This window comes from Giraffa tippelskirchi, chromosome X (assembly GCF_054371585.1).
Source record: "Giraffa tippelskirchi isolate mGirTip1 chromosome X, T2T-mGirTip1v1.2.pri, whole genome shotgun sequence".
In the NCBI taxonomy this organism is placed as follows: domain Eukaryota; kingdom Metazoa; phylum Chordata; class Mammalia; order Artiodactyla; family Giraffidae; genus Giraffa; species Giraffa tippelskirchi.
Genome location: NC_137289.1, coordinates 127,207,411 through 127,225,931, shown reverse-complemented (window position 1 = coordinate 127,225,931; position 18,521 = coordinate 127,207,411). Strand labels below are relative to the sequence as shown.

The 18,521-nt window shown below is 45.6% G+C and overlaps 1 protein-coding gene across 2 annotated transcripts; it reads left to right on the top strand.

Annotated features, from left to right (window-relative positions):
- Positions 1–12,807: 12,807 nt before the first annotated feature.
- LOC145535431 (melanoma-associated antigen B1-like) lies at positions 12,808–18,226 on the top strand. 2 transcript variants are annotated; one of them, XM_081563864.1, is made up of 2 exons: positions 12,808–12,903; positions 16,666–18,226. In XM_081563864.1, the coding sequence occupies exon 2, from the start codon at positions 16,724–16,726 to the stop codon at positions 17,723–17,725; it is 1,002 nt and encodes a 333-aa protein (XP_081419990.1). In that variant the 5' UTR covers positions 12,808–12,903; positions 16,666–16,723; the 3' UTR covers positions 17,726–18,226. The 2 variants fall into 2 exon arrangements, with proteins under 2 accessions (XP_081419990.1, XP_081419991.1); XM_081563865.1 differs by having other exon boundaries at positions 12,808–14,914.
- Positions 18,227–18,521: the final 295 nt, after the last annotated feature.

The window sequence follows — 18,521 nt, the reverse complement described above, 5'->3', positions numbered from 1 at the left end:
TCCTCAGGATGCTTTCACTTTTAAGAAAAGAAACAGCTCCTGGAGCAGACATCTTTGGGGTGAGTAAACTCATTATAATGTCCCTGTAGCTAAATGTGCTAAGTGCAGTTAAAACGTGTCTGTGGTCTAATAATCTCATCAGGACTGTGTGTTAGACAGGATGAGACGGTTGGATGGCATCCCCGACTCAGTGTTCATGAATTTGAGCAAACCCCAGGAGATAGTGAAGGACAGGGAAGCCTGGCGTGCTGCAGTCCATGGGGTGGCACAGAGTCAGACATGAGAGAGCCACTGAAGAACGACAACACTGGGTTAGAGTCCCACCTGGGGGGTTTCTTCTGTATGGTTAAAATCCAAGGCTACAACCGTGGGTTAGAGACCCACCCTGAGAGGACAATGCAAGAGGTTAGAGCTGCTGAGGTACTCAAAGGATTGGGTTAGAGCTCTGAACACTGGGTTAGGGCCTCAGGCCTTTGGATTGGCTTGCCTATGTTGTTTATGTCTGACTGTTATGTGTTGGGATTGCCTAATAAGAGCTGGCTATTGGATCACTGTGGCAAAACTTTATTAAACCTTATATTAGCGAGGGTCCTCTGAATCAGGAGATAAAACGCCTTGCTCTTGGACTGGAAACCTTGCATTCTGGAGGTGACAGAGTTTTTCACCCATGCCTTAGGTGATTGCCCAGAGGTGGTGTTACAGATGTATATTCCTTTCAAAAAAAGAAAAGTTATTGGAGATTGTTGATTTACAGTCTTTTGTTAGTGTTGCTGAAAATGGCAATATTTCATTCTTTTTTATGGCTGAGTATTCTTCTATTGTATTTATGTATCACATCTTTTTCATCTGTTGATGGACCTTTAGGTTGTTTCCATGTCTTGGCTCTTGTGAACAGTGCTGCAATGAACATGGGGGTGCTTGTACCTATTCAAATTATGGTTTTCGTTAGATGCATGCCCAGATAGTCTATTTTAAAATATTTTATTCGAGTATGCTTGTTTTGCAGTGTTGTGTTAGTTTCAGGTGTATGGCAAAGTGATTCAGTTACACATATAAATATAGTCATTCATTTTCAGTTTCTTTTCTCAAATAGGTTATCACAGAATATTGATTAGAGTTCCCTGTGCTATGCAGGAGGTCCTTATTAGTTATGTATTTTATATAAAATGGTGTGTGTAAAATCATCCCAAGCTCCTGTTTTATCCCTCCCTCACTACACTTCCCCTTTAGTAACTGTAAGATTGTTGTCAATATCTGTAACTCTTTCTGTTTTGTAAACAAGTCCATTTTATCCCTTTTTAAAATTAGATTCCACATTTGAGGGATATATTTGTCTTTGTCTGACTTACTTGACTTAGTATGACAATCCCTAGGTCCATCCATGTTGCTGAAAATGGCATTCTTTTATTCTTTTTTATGGCTGAGTAATATTCCGTGGTATTTCTGGACCACATATTTATCTATTCCTCTGTTGATGGACATTTAGGTTGCTTTCATGTCTTGGGCATTATAAATAATGCTGCAATGAACATTATGGTGCTTGTACATTTTTCAAATTATGATTTTCACTGGATAGAGTCCCAGGAAAGGGATTGCTAGATATTATGGTAATATTAGTTTTCTGTTTTATTTTATCGGAGTATAATTGATTTACAATGGCGTGTTAGTTTCAGGTGTACAATAAAGTGATTCAGTTATACATACCTATGTATTCATTCGTTTTCAGATTCTTTTCTCATTCAGGTTATTACAGAATATTGAGTAGTGTTCCCTGTGCTATACAGTAGGTGGTTTTTCGTTATCACTGTTATACATAGTAATTGTGTATGTGGGCTTCCCAGGTAGTGCAGTGGTAAAGAATCCTCCTACCAATGGAGGAGACACAAGAGAAGCGGGTTCAATCCCTGGGTTGGGAAGATCCCCTAGAGCAGGAAATGGCAACTCTCTCCAGTATTCTGTCCTGGAAAATTCCATGGACAGAGGATCCTGGTGGTCTACAGTCCATGAAATCAAAAAGAGTTAGAAACGACAGTTGTGTATGTTTATCTCAAGCTCCTAATGTCTCCCTCCCCCAACATTCCTCCAATGGTACCCATAAGCTTTTTTTCGATATCCAGAAGTCTGTTTCTGTTTTGTAAATAAGTTTATTTGTGTCATTAAAAAATTAGATTCCACGCATGAGTGATATCATATGATATTTGTCTTTCTCTGTCTTACTTTACTGCGTGCAGGGTCACTTCAGTAGTGTCCAACTCTTTGCAACCCTGTAGACTGTGGCGCACCAGGCTTCTCTGTCAGGGAGGGGTCTCTCCAGGCAAGAATACTGGATGATACTGGCCAATACTGGTTGCCGTACCCTTCTAGACCACTACATTTCCTGCTGGCCTAGCCGCCAACTCCCCTGACTACCTGGTGCTGCCAGAATCCCTGTGACCCAAGCAGCTGCACCACCTTCACACCTGGCCCTCACAGGGGCAGACCCGAGTCCTCCAGGGCAGCCTCAGGAGCAAACCCCAGTGGACGACCCACATGCAGAGGTGGAAATAAAACCACAGTTGAAACCCAGGGGCAGTGTGACTAAGGAAGAAGACCCAAAACCTTCCCACCAGCTGTACAAGCTGCAGATGAAATCCACACAATCAGCTAGGCAGACTCTGTGTCTATGGAATATATAAAAGGTCATTGAGAGCTCCCACAAAAGAAAACGTACTAGTTCTGATAGCTGTGGACATTGGAGGCAAGAACACAGAGTAGTAGGACCAGATTAGAATCTGAGCTGCCCCGACAGCAGGTGCAGAGATCAGCACAGTGTTGGAGGGCATCCTAGGGAGGTGAGGTGGACTGTGACTCCCAGCGAGGGAAAGAACTCTGACAGCAGCGACTCAAGAAAACATTTATTATTCTTAGCAAATGTAACAACTGACAAAGGATTAATTTCCAAAATATTCAAGCAGCTCCAAATAGGGAAAGGAGTACGTCAAGGCTGGATATTGTCACCCTGCTTATTTAATTTATTTGCAGAGTACATCATGAGAAATGCTGGGCTAGATGAAGCACAAGCTGGAATAAAGATTGCTAAGAGTAATATCAATAATCTCATATGTAGAGGACACCACCCTTATGACAAAAAGCGAAGAAGAAGTAAAGAGCCCCTTGATAAAAGTGAAAGAGGAGAGAGAGAAAGTTGGCTTAAAACTCAGCATTCAGAAAACCGTAATGGAAAAGAATATATAAAACTGTATAAATGTATATCTGAATCACTTTGCTGTACAGCAGAAAGAAACATGCTGTAACTCAAGTATACTTCAATAAAAAACATAATAATTCTTAAAAACAAACAAACAAAAACCCACAACAACAACGAAAAAGAAAACTAAGATCATGGCATCTGATCTCATCACTTCATGGCGGATATATGGGGAAACAGTGGAAACAGTCAGAGACTTTATTTTGGGGGGGCTCCAAAATCACTGCAGATGATGACTGAAGCCATGAAATTGAAAGATGCTTGCTCCTTGGAAGAAAATTTATGAGCAACCTTGACAGCATATTAAAAAGCAGAGACATTACTTTGCCAACAAAGGTACATCTAGTCAAGGCTATGGTTTTTCCAGTAGTCATGTATGGATGTGAGAGTTGGACTATGAAGAAAGCTGAGCGATGAAAACTTGATGCTTTTGATCTGTAGTGTTGTAAAGACTCTTTAGAATGCCTTGAATTACAGAGAGATCGAACCAGCCCATCCTCAAGGAAATCAGTCGTGAATATTCATTGGAAGGACTGAAGCTGAAACTCCAATATTTTGGCCACCTGATGCAAAGAGTTGACTCACTTGAAAAGACCCTGATGCTGGGAAAGATTGAGGGCAGGAGGAGAAGGGGATGACAGATGATGAGATGGTTGGGTGGCATCACCGGCTCAATGGACGTGAGTTTGAGTAAGCTCCAGGAGTTGGTGATGAGTAGGGAGGCCTGGCCTGCTGCAGTCCATGGGTTGCAAAGAGTCGGATACAACTGAGTGACTGGACTGAACTGAACAAGCAGCTCATACAACTCAATGCCAGGAAAACAAACAACCCAGTCAAAAGGTGACAAAAAGAGCTAAACAGACATTTCTCCAAAGAAGACATACAGATGGTTAACAAACACATGAAAAGATGCTCAACATCGCTCATTATTAGAGAACTGCAAATCCAAACTAGAATGAGATATCACCTCACACCAGTCAGAATGATCATCATCAAAAAGTCTACAAAAATAAATGCTGGAGAGGGTGTGGAGTAAAGGGAACGCTCCTGCACTGTTGGTGGGAATGTAAATTGATACCACCACTATGGAAGATGGTACGAAGATTCCTTAAAAATATAGGAATAAAACCACCATATGACTGAGCATTCCCACTCCTTGGCATATACCCTAAGAAAACCAAAATTGAAAACGACACATGTATCCGGTTGTTCATTGCAGCACTATTTACAATAGCTAGAATATGGAAGCCGCCTAGATGTCCATCGACAGATGAATGGATAAAGATGTAGTGGTACATATACACAATGGAATATTACTCAGCCATAAAAACGAATGCATTTGAGCCAGTTCTGATGAGGTGGATGAACCTAGAACCTATTATACAGAATGAAGTGAGTTAGAAAGAGAAAGATAAATATCATATTCTAATGCACATATATGGAATCTAGAAAAATGGCAGTGAAGAATTTATTTACGGGGCAGGAATGGAGAAACAGAGAATAGACTTATGGACATAAGTTGATGTGACGGGAGGGTGAAGTGTAACATGGAAATTTATATTACCTATGTAAAAGAGACAGCCAACAAGAATTTGCTGTATGGCTCAGGAAACTCAAACAGGGGCTCTGTATCAACCCAGAGGGGTGGACTGGGGAAAGAGATGGGAGGAAGGTTCAAAAGGGAGGGGATATATGTACACCTATGGCAGACTTATGTTGAGGTTTGACAGAAAACAACAAAATTCTATAAAGTATTTATCCTTCAATAAAAAAGTAAATTAAAAAAATGGTACTTTTGTAACTTACGTCAGAGTGTTCTGCCTAGGTTTTCCTCTGAGAGTTTTATAGTGTCTGGCTTTACATTTTGATCTTTGATCCATTTTGAGTTTATTTTTGTGTATGATGTTAGAGAATGTTCTAATTTTATTATTTTCCATGTAGGTGACCAGTTTTCAGAGCGCCACTTATTGAAGAGACTTTCCTGTTTGGTTTGCTAGTATTTTATTCACTATTTTTGCATCTATGTTCTTCAGTGATATTGGCCTGCCATTTTCTTTTTGTGTGTGTGTTTCTCTGCCTGGTGTTGGTATCAGGGTGATGGTGGCCTCATAGAATGACCTTTGAAGTGTTCCTTCCTCTGCAAATTTTTGGAAGAGTTTGAGATGGATAGGCATTAACTCTTCTCTAACTGCTTGATAGATTCACCTGTGAAACCATCTGGTCCTGGGCTTTTTATTGGAAATTTTTAAATCACTGTTTTAATTACACGACTTGTCATTGGTCTGTTCATATTCTCTATTTCTTCCTTGTTCAATCTTAGAAGGTTGTACCTCTAAGAATCTGTCCATTTCCTCCAGGTTGTCCATTTTATTTGCATATAGTTGTTTGTAGTAGTCTCCTATGATCCTTTGAATTTCACACAAGTGTATTCTTGATGAACCCAACCCTGATTACCTTGTTGTGGTGTGAGCATAAATGTACAATGAGGGAGTGTAAAGCAGGAAAATTCTCCCCCCGCAGAAGAACATACCATGAGCCCAGGTAAAGGAATTTTATACAATTAGACACATTCTGGTGTTTCCGCTCTAAAAAGTCTAGATCTCTTTTGTATCGGCCAGAATAGCAGGGAATTAGAATTCAATTGTTTGTGTGTGTGTGTGTGTGTGATGTTAAAAATCAAATGTTACCAGGAGAAATAACCATTGGTTGTGGTGCTAAAGGCCATGGGCTACATAGAGGCCTTGCGGTGAATGTATTCCCCCTGGAAATTACACAGACATCTAGATTCGCATGTCTGTAGTCTCTGCTGGAGGGGTAAAATGATTTGGTCATCTACCAGAAAGATTAAACCCCAGCATGCTCAGAAAGGAAGGGAGGAAATTGGTGTTTCAACGTGTGTGCTCCTGAGTTGCTCTCTGAAAGACAATCACTCTTTCACCCTCCTCCTCACTAGGTAAGATTTTCAAGGTGGAAAGGGAGACAGAGCCTGAAATTCCTTGGGCCTCTCTTCAGTAGACAAGCTCGTCCTCAGCACATGGCGGAGTGGGAAATATTAGGAGCCTCTGACCAAATGTGCTCCAGTCATGGAACTGGACAAATTCCTTGGAAGTTGGGTAGCATGTGTGACTCTCAAGCTACGCTTTGAAAGCCACCTCTAATGGAAAACTTTTCAGGGTTCTTTAAGTGAACCCTCAATTCCAAATTGGTCACCTTTGAGACTGTCCATTCTCCTTGGTGGCTTCTCCAAGAAATTCATGCAGCCAAGTCTTCCCAGAAACCAAGCTAGGAGATGGAATTGGGTCCTAAATTAAGGGGAGATGTCTCTAGTTTGCCCATTTTTCTTCCTAGAAAGTAACAAAGAGCTCTGAGCCAAGATAGATAAGTCCTGATGTCTTTCCTACAGCTCCCATGAATGCAAGGCTTTTCCTGGGGGAAGCCAACATTTCTGCCTCATCCAGAGACCTCAAGTTCCTGAAAAGAGTGCTGGTTGATGTTGGCTGCAATCCATGAAGGCTGGGAAGATGCAGCAAGCATTGGTTAAAGAAAGTTGGTCCAGGCTCTCTGCTGGCCAAGATGTAAACTATTTTGAGCACTAGAGTGGAAGAAATCGGTCTGTCAACTGCAGAGCTCAGTGTGGGCTGATGAGTGGCCAGGAAGAGCCAATACAGCTGACCCAAGAGTAACAAATTTGATCCAGGCACCAAAACTCCAAATTTAAAGCAATAGCCTGTAAAGAGACATGTGAAGGAAGCAAAGCCTCTGATAATAGCCTTTCTTAACTACCAATTAATCCAACCTTCTCAGTGCTTATATAACACTCCAGTCCTGTTGGTACAAAACTCTCGGACCTGGGATTATCATTTTCTACAGAATTTGAGAATCATTAACCAAATTGAGGACGATTTCCCACAAGCTTGAAGAATGTACAAAGAGAAATGGGGGGATTGAAACATAAAACACTAATCAGTTTAAAGTGGTTTTGCCTTCTTACAACAGGTTGTTGATTAATCAAACCTTGAGTTATTTTTAGAGGCAGCATTATGCATGTGCAAAAAAGGAGCCTATGTTTCCAGGATGACCCCAGAACCAAGAATGTTCAGTCTGTGGAACTCTCAGAGTAGAAATGTTGTCATTGGAGAACTGTATGAAGTCTTTCAATAAGAAAAATCTGGCTTCTAGAAACATGAATAGCTTAGATGAACTAATTCAAGACTAGCCAATTAGCTTCCAAGATTGCAGTTCCCCTAAACCCTTTAATTTTACCCCAAACTCTGGATTGAGGAGACGGATTGAGAGCCCTGCCTCCTGTCTTCTTGCCACTCCACCTTGGAATAAAGTTTTTCCCTCAAATGCCCATTCCATCGTATTGGCTTCCATGTCCATCAGGCAGTGAGCCCTTGCTAGGTGGCGCTAGTAAATGATAGGCCTTCAATTAGACTCCTCTCTGAATTCCTCTAGATCCTATGCTGTTAGACCCCTCTGGTCCTAAAGCAGAACTTGTGTTCCTTGGCACTCAAATGTATATTGGGATACAAGTAAGGACTCTGGATATATTCCAGTACACTTCTTGAGGCACAAAGCCTTGAAGGCTACCTCAGGAAATGACAGCAATAAGGAGGAGAAACAGATGATAGTGACAATAAGATCGTCTCTCTATGCCATGTCAGAAAACTTCCATCAATATAGCAGAGAACCTTGTTCGACTGCTCCTTTCCTTTAGAAATATGTGCATATCTCAGCTATCGTGGGTTGGGTTCTAGATCACTGCAATAAAGTGAATATTGCCATAAAGTAAATCACAGGAATTTGGGGGATTGCGAGTGCTTATAAAGGTTGTTAACCCTGTTGTACACTTACGAGAAGATGTCTAAAAAATGTACATAGCTTAATTTAAAATTAGAATACAGCTACAATAGTAACAGAGACCTGATCAGAGCACCATAAGGAATAAAATAAGGGAAGAGTTTAAAATATTTCACAAATTTACAAAATGTGGCACACGGACCCCAAGTGAACACACGGTTTGTGGGCAATGGTGCTATAGTCATGGTCAATGCATGCTTACTGTAAACTTTCAGTTTGTAGTGAAACACAATATATGTGAAGCATGGTTAAGTGAAGTACAATTATTTAAAGGTGTGCCTATAAATCAAGTAAAACAATTCACAGAAGAGACTCACTCTTGCTAAGGTTTTTTTTTTTAATTAATTTAATTGAAGATTAATTACTTTACAATATTGTGGTGGTTTTTGCCATACAGTGACATGAATCAGCCACGGGTGTACATGTCCCCCCATCCTAAATCCCCTCCCCCTCCAGAAACAGAGAGATCAGCATTTTTCTCTGGGAGCGCACCCCATCATGCCCCCTGACTTCTGTGGCATTTTCCCCATCTCACATCAAGTCTGGGACATGAAAGTGTAAGGTTTGCTTTAGGGACACTTCTCAAGATTTTGCAGGGATGTGCTGTACCCCAGGAACCTATTAATCCAAGACATAGACAAAATGAGGGCCCGCATGAGTGAAGACTGGAGGGACAACCACCCTAAAATATAGGTCCTTCACAGACCTGCCCAAACTTGCTCTCAAACCTAGAACACCCAGACAGGGCATTCCCTATTCCAAACCTTAGAGTTCTGTGTGAGGTCAAAGTCTTTCTCTAAGAAAAATGGCCTCAGTTCAGTAGAAGGAGAATATCAGGATGGAGGGTCAGGTCTGAGGACTGGCCAGGATTATGGTGAAGTCCCTGAGTAAAGAAAGAAGTATCACTTGACCCACAAATGAGGAGACTTTAGAGACCCCTGCCCCTATTCCTAACCCCAGAGGCTCCAGGCAGAGTTATAAGGATGAGAAGCCTCTTCATTTCTGTCTGGTCTCAGTGAGGGAAGGGCTTTTTCTATTGCAATCAGACCCCAGTTCTGTAGAGGGAGGCATCTTGGCCATCACCCCAGTAAAGGTGAGGACCATCAGTGCTAATAAGAGGGTCTTTCCCACCAAGGAGGAAGGCTCACAGAAGTGTCCCTCCTGTCAGGGAGAGATGCTCAGAGAAGCACCCTGACTCCCCACTAGGGATTTGGGGAGGCTAGGGCTTTGGGTTGGGAAAAATTTCTTGTGACTCAGTTGTGATATTGACTGTTCTTCAGGGGTTGAGAACCAAACTTGCAGTATTTCTGGGTCTGCCCGTGCTTTGGGATTGAGAGTAAATCAGACAGAAATCACGTGAAGCTGGCATGGAATGGATCATGTAGCTCTTGTTCGGGTGCAGGTAAGCAATATGCAGATTAGATGTTTTATTCACGTTGCCTTCTATCCACAGAGTTTCTGAGAAATGAGGGTGACACTCCCCTGAAGTGGGGTGATGCCCAGTAACCGCTAGAATGGCACACTCTGCCCTAGCTGGGCATAACTGTCAGCTTTTAGCTTGTGAATATATTTTAAGTCTACAGTTCCTTCTCATTCACCCTCCCATAGCCCCTGGCAACTACCACTCTACTCTCTGCTTCTTTGACTTAGACCATTTTAGATTCCTCATGGAAAGGACATGCAGTATTTGTCCTTCTCTGTCTGGCTAATTTCACTGTAGCATAATGTCCTCTAGATATATCCACGCTGTTGTGACAGGAGAGGTTAGCTTCTTTATAAGGCTGAATGATATTCCATTGCATGTATATTTTACTTATTTATCCATTCATCTGTCACTGAACAGGTAGGCAACTTCCCTGTCATGACTATTATGAATAGTGCTGCAATGATCATGGGAGTGCAGAGCTCTCTTTGAGGTCCTGATTTCAATTCCTTTGGATAGTAGTGGAATTGTGGAAAATATTATGTGTCATTTGTGATTTTTTGAGGAACCCCTATACTGTTTTCAATATTGCCTGTACCAATTTATATTCCTACCAGCAGTGTTGAATGTGTATAGTTTACTAAGAAACTTGCAAACTGTCTTCCAAAGTGGCTCTATCATTTTGCATCACCACCACTGAGGAATGAGAGTTATTGTTGATTCACATCCTTACCAGCATTTGGTGTTTTCAGTCCTTTGGATGTTGGCTATTCTAAAGGCATGTCGTGGTATCTGCTTGTTTTTTTAATTTGCAGTTCCCTAATGGTACATGATGTGGAGCACCTTTCCATATGCTTGTTTGACATCTGTGTTTCTTCCTTGGTGAGGTATCTATTCCTATCTTTTGTCCATTTTTTATTAGATGTTAGTTTCTTCTTATGAATTTTAAGAATTCTTTGTATATTTTAGATTAGAGCTTTCATCAGATATGTCTTTTGCAAATATTTTCTCCCAGACTATGGTTCATCTTGTTCTCTTGATGGTGTATTTTTACAGAGCAGACGTTTAAAGGGAATGGAATCTAGATTATCAATTATTTCTTTCATGGATCTCCATCACATTTTTCTTTGATGATCTTTTATTGATCAATTGATTTGCTTTGCAGCAAATGGGATCTTAATTCCCCAACGAGGCTTTGAACTGACACCCGTTGCACTGGAAGCACAGTCTTTTTTTTTAATTTTATTTTTTTATTTTGTGTTGACGAATAGCATGTTAACAATATTATGACAGTTTCAGGTGAACAGTGAAGGGATTCAGCCATACATAGACACATATCCACTCTTCCCCAAACTCCCATCCCATCATTACTGCCACATAACACATTACCAAAATAATTAAGAGTGACAAATAAAGGAGACAAATAGATAATAATGCTCAGTAACCATATGATCATCTGCATGTGCAAAACCAGACACCCTGAAGTGATCAAGGGCTTACAAGTTTATCTGGTTCTATCCTTCTATGTAGAAATAATTATTTTATTATTTGTACTAAAAATATTTTTGTCAATTTATTTTTTGGCTATGCTTTGTCTTAGCTGTGACACTCAGGATCTTTGTTGCCATGTCTGCAGGCTCTTTAGTTGTGGCATGTGAGATTTTTAGTTGTGGCACATGAACTCTCAGTTGTGACATGTGGGATCCAGTTACCTGACCAGGGATTGAACCCGGGCCACCTGCATTGGGAGCACAGAGTCTTAACCACTGGACCAACAACAGGAGGGTACTGAAAGTAAAGGTTTTAAAACTATCCTAAATCTGGTGCCTCAGATGGTAAAGAATCTGCCTGCAATGCGGGAGACCTGAGTTCAATCACTGGGTTGGGAAGATCCCCTGGAGGAGGGCAACCCACTTCAGTACCCTTGCCTGGAGAATCCTCACGGACACAGGAGCCTGGCAGGCTACAGTCCACGGGGTTGCAAAGTGTCAGATATGACTGAGCAACTAAGCAGACACCCTAAATCTGGCTGAAGGGAAGGAATATATCAGCCCTTTTTCTCTGACAGCATAACATCTTTCCTGAGTTCCTTGACTTCTGCTGTGTTTTCCTCATCTTAGATCACTTTTGGGACCAAGACCTGTTTTCTCCAACATTTGCTAGAGGTTAACTGTTCAATGTCTGTAGGAATATGCATTTCCCAGGAAGCCTTTAATTAAATGACAGAAGCTGATATGGGGACCTCCATGAAGGAGGGCCGAGGAGACAATCACCGCTGAATATAGTGGTCATCCAAAGACTAAGAAGAGGAATCTTGGATCAGTAGAAGGCAAAGACCCAGGTTGTGGTAGATGTACTGAGTATGCTGAGCAAAAGGAATCTGAAAGGACTAGAGTTGCATCCCCACTGTCTGTTCTCAGAGGCCCGGATGGTCTACGATCACATATGGATCACCCTGACTTCCCACTTGGAATTCTCGGGAGACTAGGACCTTGATATAAGACAAGCAGCTTCATAAAGCAGAGAGTGGAGTTAGAGGATTCGTCATGAGTCAATGTGAGGACATGAAAGTGAACTCATGGTAGCACACATTATAAAAGGAGGCCCTGGAAAATATCTGACGCTGTGGTCCCCAGGAAGCTCTGGGCACAGATGTCAGGTTGATTTCAGTCTGGAAAGTCTCAGCAAGGGGAGCCCTTTGTCTAATAGGATCAGTCTCAGTTTCGCAGAGGGACGGACCTGAACCCCAGGAGGATCTCACATGCAATGCTGAGTGTTAGAGGGGACCCCAGGAGAGGGAGCCCAACAGAATTCTGTAAATTCTTAGCCCTGAGAGTCCCAGGAGAGCTACTTCTGAGTGGTCTCCTCATTCAACCTGTGTGATCTTAGGGAGGGCAGGGCTTCCTCTAGCAGAATCGGACCCTAGATCTGCTGAGGGGGGCATCTTGACCATAATGGGACTTAAAGTGAGGACCATTAGTGCTAGTGAGAGGGTCTCTGCCCCAACGAGGGAGGCTCACAGAGTGGCGCCCCCTCCTGACAAGCAGAGATGCTCAGAGCAGCGCCCTGACTCCCGCCACTAGGGACTTGGGAAGGCGAGAGCTTTGTCTGGGAGCTGGAGGACTCGGGTTCATAGAAGGAGGCGGCCTGGGCTCTGATACACTGCACAAGGAGGACCCAGGGACGGATGAATATTGAGCTACCAGGTTCCCGTAGCATGCCGCCCCTGTCCCTGCCCCTCCCCTGGTAGACCCCACGTGCGACCGTACGCAGCGCCCCTCCTTTTCCGGTTCGGAGGCGAGGAGCGCGCCTGGTAGCTGCAGCGTCTGTTCAGCGGGGATCGAGTGTACGGGACTCGTCCGGAGCCAAGGTGAGGACCTGAATGTAGCTGAAGTGAATTTCCCAACTCCTCCCTGTAAGAAAAGTGACCCAACCGCATCCCACCCCTGCAATCTGCAGTGTAACACGCCCTGTCCTGAGTTGCGGGCCAAGGAGCCATCTTGTAGTTGCGACATGGAGGGTCGGTAGCGCGTTGGGCGGCTTTGTTCAAAGAGGATGGACTCTATGCATTGGGAGTGGTCTTGTCCTCAACAGGTGAAAAGATGGGCCTTTCAGCGCTCGCAGGACTATCTCCTTCCAAAGTGGTGGCTGCACAGAAACCCTTCTTTCCACCAGTGCTGCAGTGCCCTGGAGTAATGGCCCCCGATCTTTTTGGCCCTGGGGGACCGGTTTCCAGAAAGACGATTTTTGCTTGGGGTGGGGTGCAGCGTGGGATGGGGCGCGATGGAGTGGACAAAGGAGGGTGGGGTGGCGTGAGGGTAGGGTGGGGTAGCCTAAGGGGATGGTTTCAGGATGCTTCAAGCGCATTACTTTGTTAGTTTATTTCTGTTATTATTACATCCCCTCCAGCTCAGATCATTAGGCATTAGAATGGGAAGGTTTGGACCCCTACCATAGGGGTACAAATTACCATAGAGTAATTGAGGCTGAGCGCACCCGTCATTTTGCACGGTGTGGGGTGGATGGCGGGCGTTGGGCATAAAGGACATTCAGGTAGCGAAAGGCCTTTATATAAAAGGATATGGACGTAGAGGGTATTATGTATGCTAAGTGAAATGAGTCAGAGAAAAAGAAATACTGTGTGATTTCACTTCTGTGAGGAATCTGAAAAACAGAAAGAGTTGTAGACGCAAGAGAGAAAAACCAGGTGGTTGATGGGGGCTAGGGTTGGGGGTGTGGGGGAGGAGAGAAATAGGTGAGGAAGGTTAAGATGTAGAAACTACCAGTTACATAATAAAAGCAATGGTTGTGAAGGGTAAATAAATAAAGCCATAGAATGATAGATACGGTAACCCCGACAGGCATAGGGAGGAGTCTCAGACTTAGAAGGAGTCAAGCTAGGACCTTCAGTGCTAGTCAGCCGACCTGGCATCCAAGCGGATTGCTGCACTAAGGAGCATCCCTGCTCTCAGATCTGGGCATCCCCAAGCAAGGTAGCTGGATATGGAGCCCCAGCTTCTCCTCCAGCCACTCAGGAGGTGAGAGCTTTGCTCTGGGGCATGGAGACTCGGGTCAGCAGAGGGAAGGCTCCCAAGCGCTACCCAGAATCCTGATTGAGGACTCAGGGAGCCCCTGACTCCAGAACTGGGGGGATCGAGAGTCCCACCCTTGTGGTTAGCGGCACAGCCCCAAATCAGCTTTGGCAGGATGTGGCTCACTCTGTCAGCTTGGGTCCGGGAAAGGTGAGGACCTTTTCACAGGGTCTTGGGCTCAGGTCGGCAGAAGACAGAATCCCAGGAAGGATGCGGAGTCGAGGGGAAGATCCATACACGGTAGAGAGAGCCACATCTGATGCTGCCTCTGCTGTCAGCCCCGGGGGATCCCGGGCAGAGCTGGCCAGCTCTGGTGCCCCTGACTTCCGCCTGTGGGGCCGAGGGAGATGAGGGCGTTGGTTTTAGATCCGGCTGCCCAGGTCAGCAGAAAACGAGGACTCCCAGGCCATGACAGATGTTGAGGCACCAATTCTATGTGAGGAACGAGACAACTGACACCCCCAGAACAGAGGAGCCCACACAGAGTGCCACCTCTGCCGTCGCCCTGGGACGCCGGGTTAGAGCTCTCAGGCTGAGGTGCCCTCTCATTTCCTCCAAGGATGGTCTCAGAGACATCAGGGTTTGGGTCTGATGGGTGAGGCCTCATTGAACATAGGGAGGAAACCCGGTTCCTAAAAGGCATGACAGTGGTACCACTGAATGAACATGCGAGAACCCCACCCAGAAGGAAGTGAACCACATAGTCGCATCACTCCTCTCAGACCTGGGAGACTCAGGCTTGGGAAGCAGATGACCTCCACTTGCTTCTGCCCAGAGCCTCGCAGGGAGGTGAGGAACCTCGTTGATGGGGGCGTGGGTTCAGGTCCGGCACTGGAGCATCTGCAGCTAGTACCAGGAGCCCAGGAGAGGACCTAAGAATTGAGGGGACCATCCACTGACCTCACGACAACAGAGGGCAGTGCAGAATCTCTTCTGACTATCAGCATCAGGAGTCCACACACAGCTGTAGCTAGAAAGATTGGGAAAATGGCTGCTTTCTAGTGGTCTCAGACAGATGGGGGCCTTAGTAGGAGGGGAGAGATCTCAAGTCAAAACAGATTTCCCGGTCCGGCCAGTAGTCACAGAGTCACAGTAAGGACCCAGAGAAATGACTTAGATGAGCACCTACCTAAAGCAATGGGGGCCCGCAAAGTCCCAGCCCCTGTCAACCCTGGGGCACCCCAGGCAGAGGTTGCCTGATGTCACCCCTCACTTCCAGCCCCAGGTACTCAGGGAGATGTAGGCCTTCATCTGAGGCCAGAAGAGTCAGCATGGACAGAGGGAGGAGCATAGATCACATCCAAGTGAGGACGAAAGGGGCTAGCGATGGCGGAACAGTAGAGTCCCACAGAGTCTAGCCCCTGCTGCCGTCCCAGGGAGGTCAGGGACAGGGGTGACTGGGGGTGGGTCGCACTTTCTTCACCTTGGGAACCTCAGCATGCTCAGGTCAGCAGAGGGAGAATTTCTAGCATTTGCCAGGACTCACAGAGAAGATACTGAGGACTGTGGGAAACTCCCAGAATTCCAGTCCCACTGTCACTCCTTGGCACCCCCAGGCATACATGGCGGGCAGAAGTGTGCCTCACTCACAGCTAACAGGGAAGTGAGCACCTTGGTCTAATGGGTCAGCAGAGGAAGGAATCTTAGACCCTCCCCTGAGTAAAAACTGGGGACCTTACATGAAGACCACACATTACAAGGGCTCAACCTCCTGCTGCAGCTCTTCAGGCCCCAGACCTCATGGGCAGTAAGGCCAGGTAAGGGCACCCTGGCTTCCCCCATTCGATCTCAGGGAGCTGTTGACCTTGCTGTGAGGAAAGGTCCTCAAGTCAGGAGACCACGGAGCCCCCAGATCCTCCCAGGAGTCAAAGTGGAGACTGTGAATGCGGACTGAAGGTAGCACGCTCCCCCTTCCAGCTAATCGAACGGATCTTAGAGTCTTGCCTGATCCTCCACTCAGCCTCTGAAGGTCCAGATCATGACCAGCTGAGAGGCTGAGGCCCCTCATTTCTTTGTATCATTTCTAAGGGAGATGAGGTTCTTCACCTGAAGGGGCGGCACCAGAGGCAGGAGGGAGGGGCCCACACCCTTGGTGTTGACAAGATGAGGACCCTGAATGGTGCAGAACCAACGAGTTCAGGACAGAGCAGGCCCCCAGAACTGCCAGTGCCATCCATCCTGCCAGTGTCCACGACTCGGTTCCTTCTCATGGGTCCCAGGGAGCTTTGAGGCGTCACCTTTCAGGCGGCACACGGCAGGGGTCCCAGCTCTACTAAGAGCTGATGTGACAGTTGTGTGTGTGAACGAAGGGACCCAGAGAGGGCCCCGCCGCCCAGGACCTGCAGTCACCACAGGCAGCCACAGGCAGGCTGTGGCCTGAGGCTCACTCACTCTCACTTCTTACACCGGGTTCTCAGGGGATAGGCCGACCAAGAACAAGAGCTCAGCAGTTCCTGGAGCAGGGCCCTCAAGGAAATGGGCAGAGCAGCCTTCTTCCCTCCCTGGTGAAGTAGCTCATCCACTCATCTTCCCTTCTCCAGGTTCCAGCATCACCTACTAGCCTGCCCGGTCCCCTGCCTGCTGTGCCTGCAGATAGTCATGCCTCGGGGACAGAAGAGCAAGCGCCGTGCGCGAGAGAAACGCCGCCAAACACGCATGGAGACCAAGGATCTCGGGGATGCTCAGGCCGCTGCCTCCCCCACCCCTACTTCTGGGAGTACTCCCCCAGGCTCCCCCGCTGCTGATGCGGGTCAGAAGCCTCAGGGCGCTGCAGCCACTAGCTCTCCTGTTGCAGGGGCTTCAGGCCCAAGATCTAAAGTACGTGCCAGGCGCCAAGTTAAGGAACGTAAAAATTCTTCCCAGGCCTCAATGTCTGCTAAGACCGCTCCCCCAGATCCTCTGACCAAGAAGGCAGGGGCGTTGATGCATTTCATGCTAGAGAAGTTTCAGATGAAACAGCCCATTAGGAGGATAGATATGCTGAAGCTTGTGCGCAAAATGTTCAAGGCGCACTTCCCTGAGATCCTCAAGAAAGCCACTGAGCGCATAGAGCTGGTGTTTGGCCTTGAATTGAAGGAAGTCAAGCCGAATGGTTACTCCTATACCCTGGTCAGCAAGGTGGACCTTGCCAAAGATGGGGTGCTGGGCAGTAGCTTGGAGGTGCCAAAGAATGGGCTTCTGATGCCTCTGCTGGGTGTGATCTTTCTGCATGGCAATTGTGCCTCTGAGGCTGATGTCTGGGAGTTCCTGAATATTCTGGGCATCTATGATGGAAAGACGCACGTAATCTTTGGGGAGCCCAGGAAGTTCATCACGGAAGAGTTGGTGCAGGAGAAGTACCTGGTGTATCGTCAGATTCCTGACAGCGATCCCCTGAGCTATGAGTTCCTATGGGGCCCAAGAGCCCACGCTGAAACCAGCAAGATGAAGGTGCTGGAGTTGGCGGCCAAGATCAATGGTACCGTCCCCAGTGCTTTCCCATTGCATTATGAGGAGGCTTTGAGAGATGAGGAAGAGAGAGCCAAAGCCAGATCTCCAGGCAGATCTCATGCTCCTGCCAAGGCCATTGCCCACTCCAAGGTCTTGTCCAGCCTCCAATGAGGTCTCAAGAAGCTTCTTCACTTTGTTTGACCAATACTGCCAACCTTTTTAGTAGTGAGAGGATAAAGTGTGGCTGGAAAGGTCATAATATATATCTTTTTTGTGCTCCTGTTTTACCCTGTTACCTTTCAAGTGTTATTTCTTTTCCTAGAATGTTTAGATTCAGAATCCAAGTTTACAAATGACACAGATCACAGGTTTGTTGTCTGTCAGATCTAAGAGTAAGAGTTTTGGCACTGTGTAATATGGTTTGAAAAATCCTTGCATCTTTTTGGGATCCAGAACAAAATAACATAGCTTTGGAACGGGAATTTTCTTGGAAATGTGAAAGAATGCTGTGGTTTTAAAATAGATGAAAACAAAGTAAGCTGTCGTCAAGTTTTGGTTTATGTTCTTTACCTTTGTCTTTCTCTTGATAACATTCGGCAGTACCCTTAGTGATACACTTAGATGTTCTTAGCTTGTTCAAGAATGCTGATAAAAATAAACAATAAGAAACTGTATTCCTTGCTTGATGTCTCCTTTATTCCCATCTTTTCTTGAGCATCTGCTCTTCAGAAGGTTCTGTGATGGTGGGGGTGCTGTGAAGATAAAGGAGACCCTGCACCTGCCTGTAGATGTCTTGAGTATATGAGCAGTGATTCCATAAGGAAGGCGGTGTGATGATCTAAGACAAGTGAGAAAAAGCAGGGAGGATACTGGGGAGGGAGGTGGGATGAGAGCAGTGAGGTGTAAATTCTCTCAGCCCTGATTCTCAAACCAAACCTTTGAGGTTTGGTACTTTGGCCAAGGTCAA

Coding starts and splice junctions, on each gene's coding strand:
- LOC145535431 (XM_081563864.1), top strand. CDS start 16,724: ATGCCTCGGGGACAGAAGAGCAAGCGCCGTGCGCGAGAGAAACGCCGC.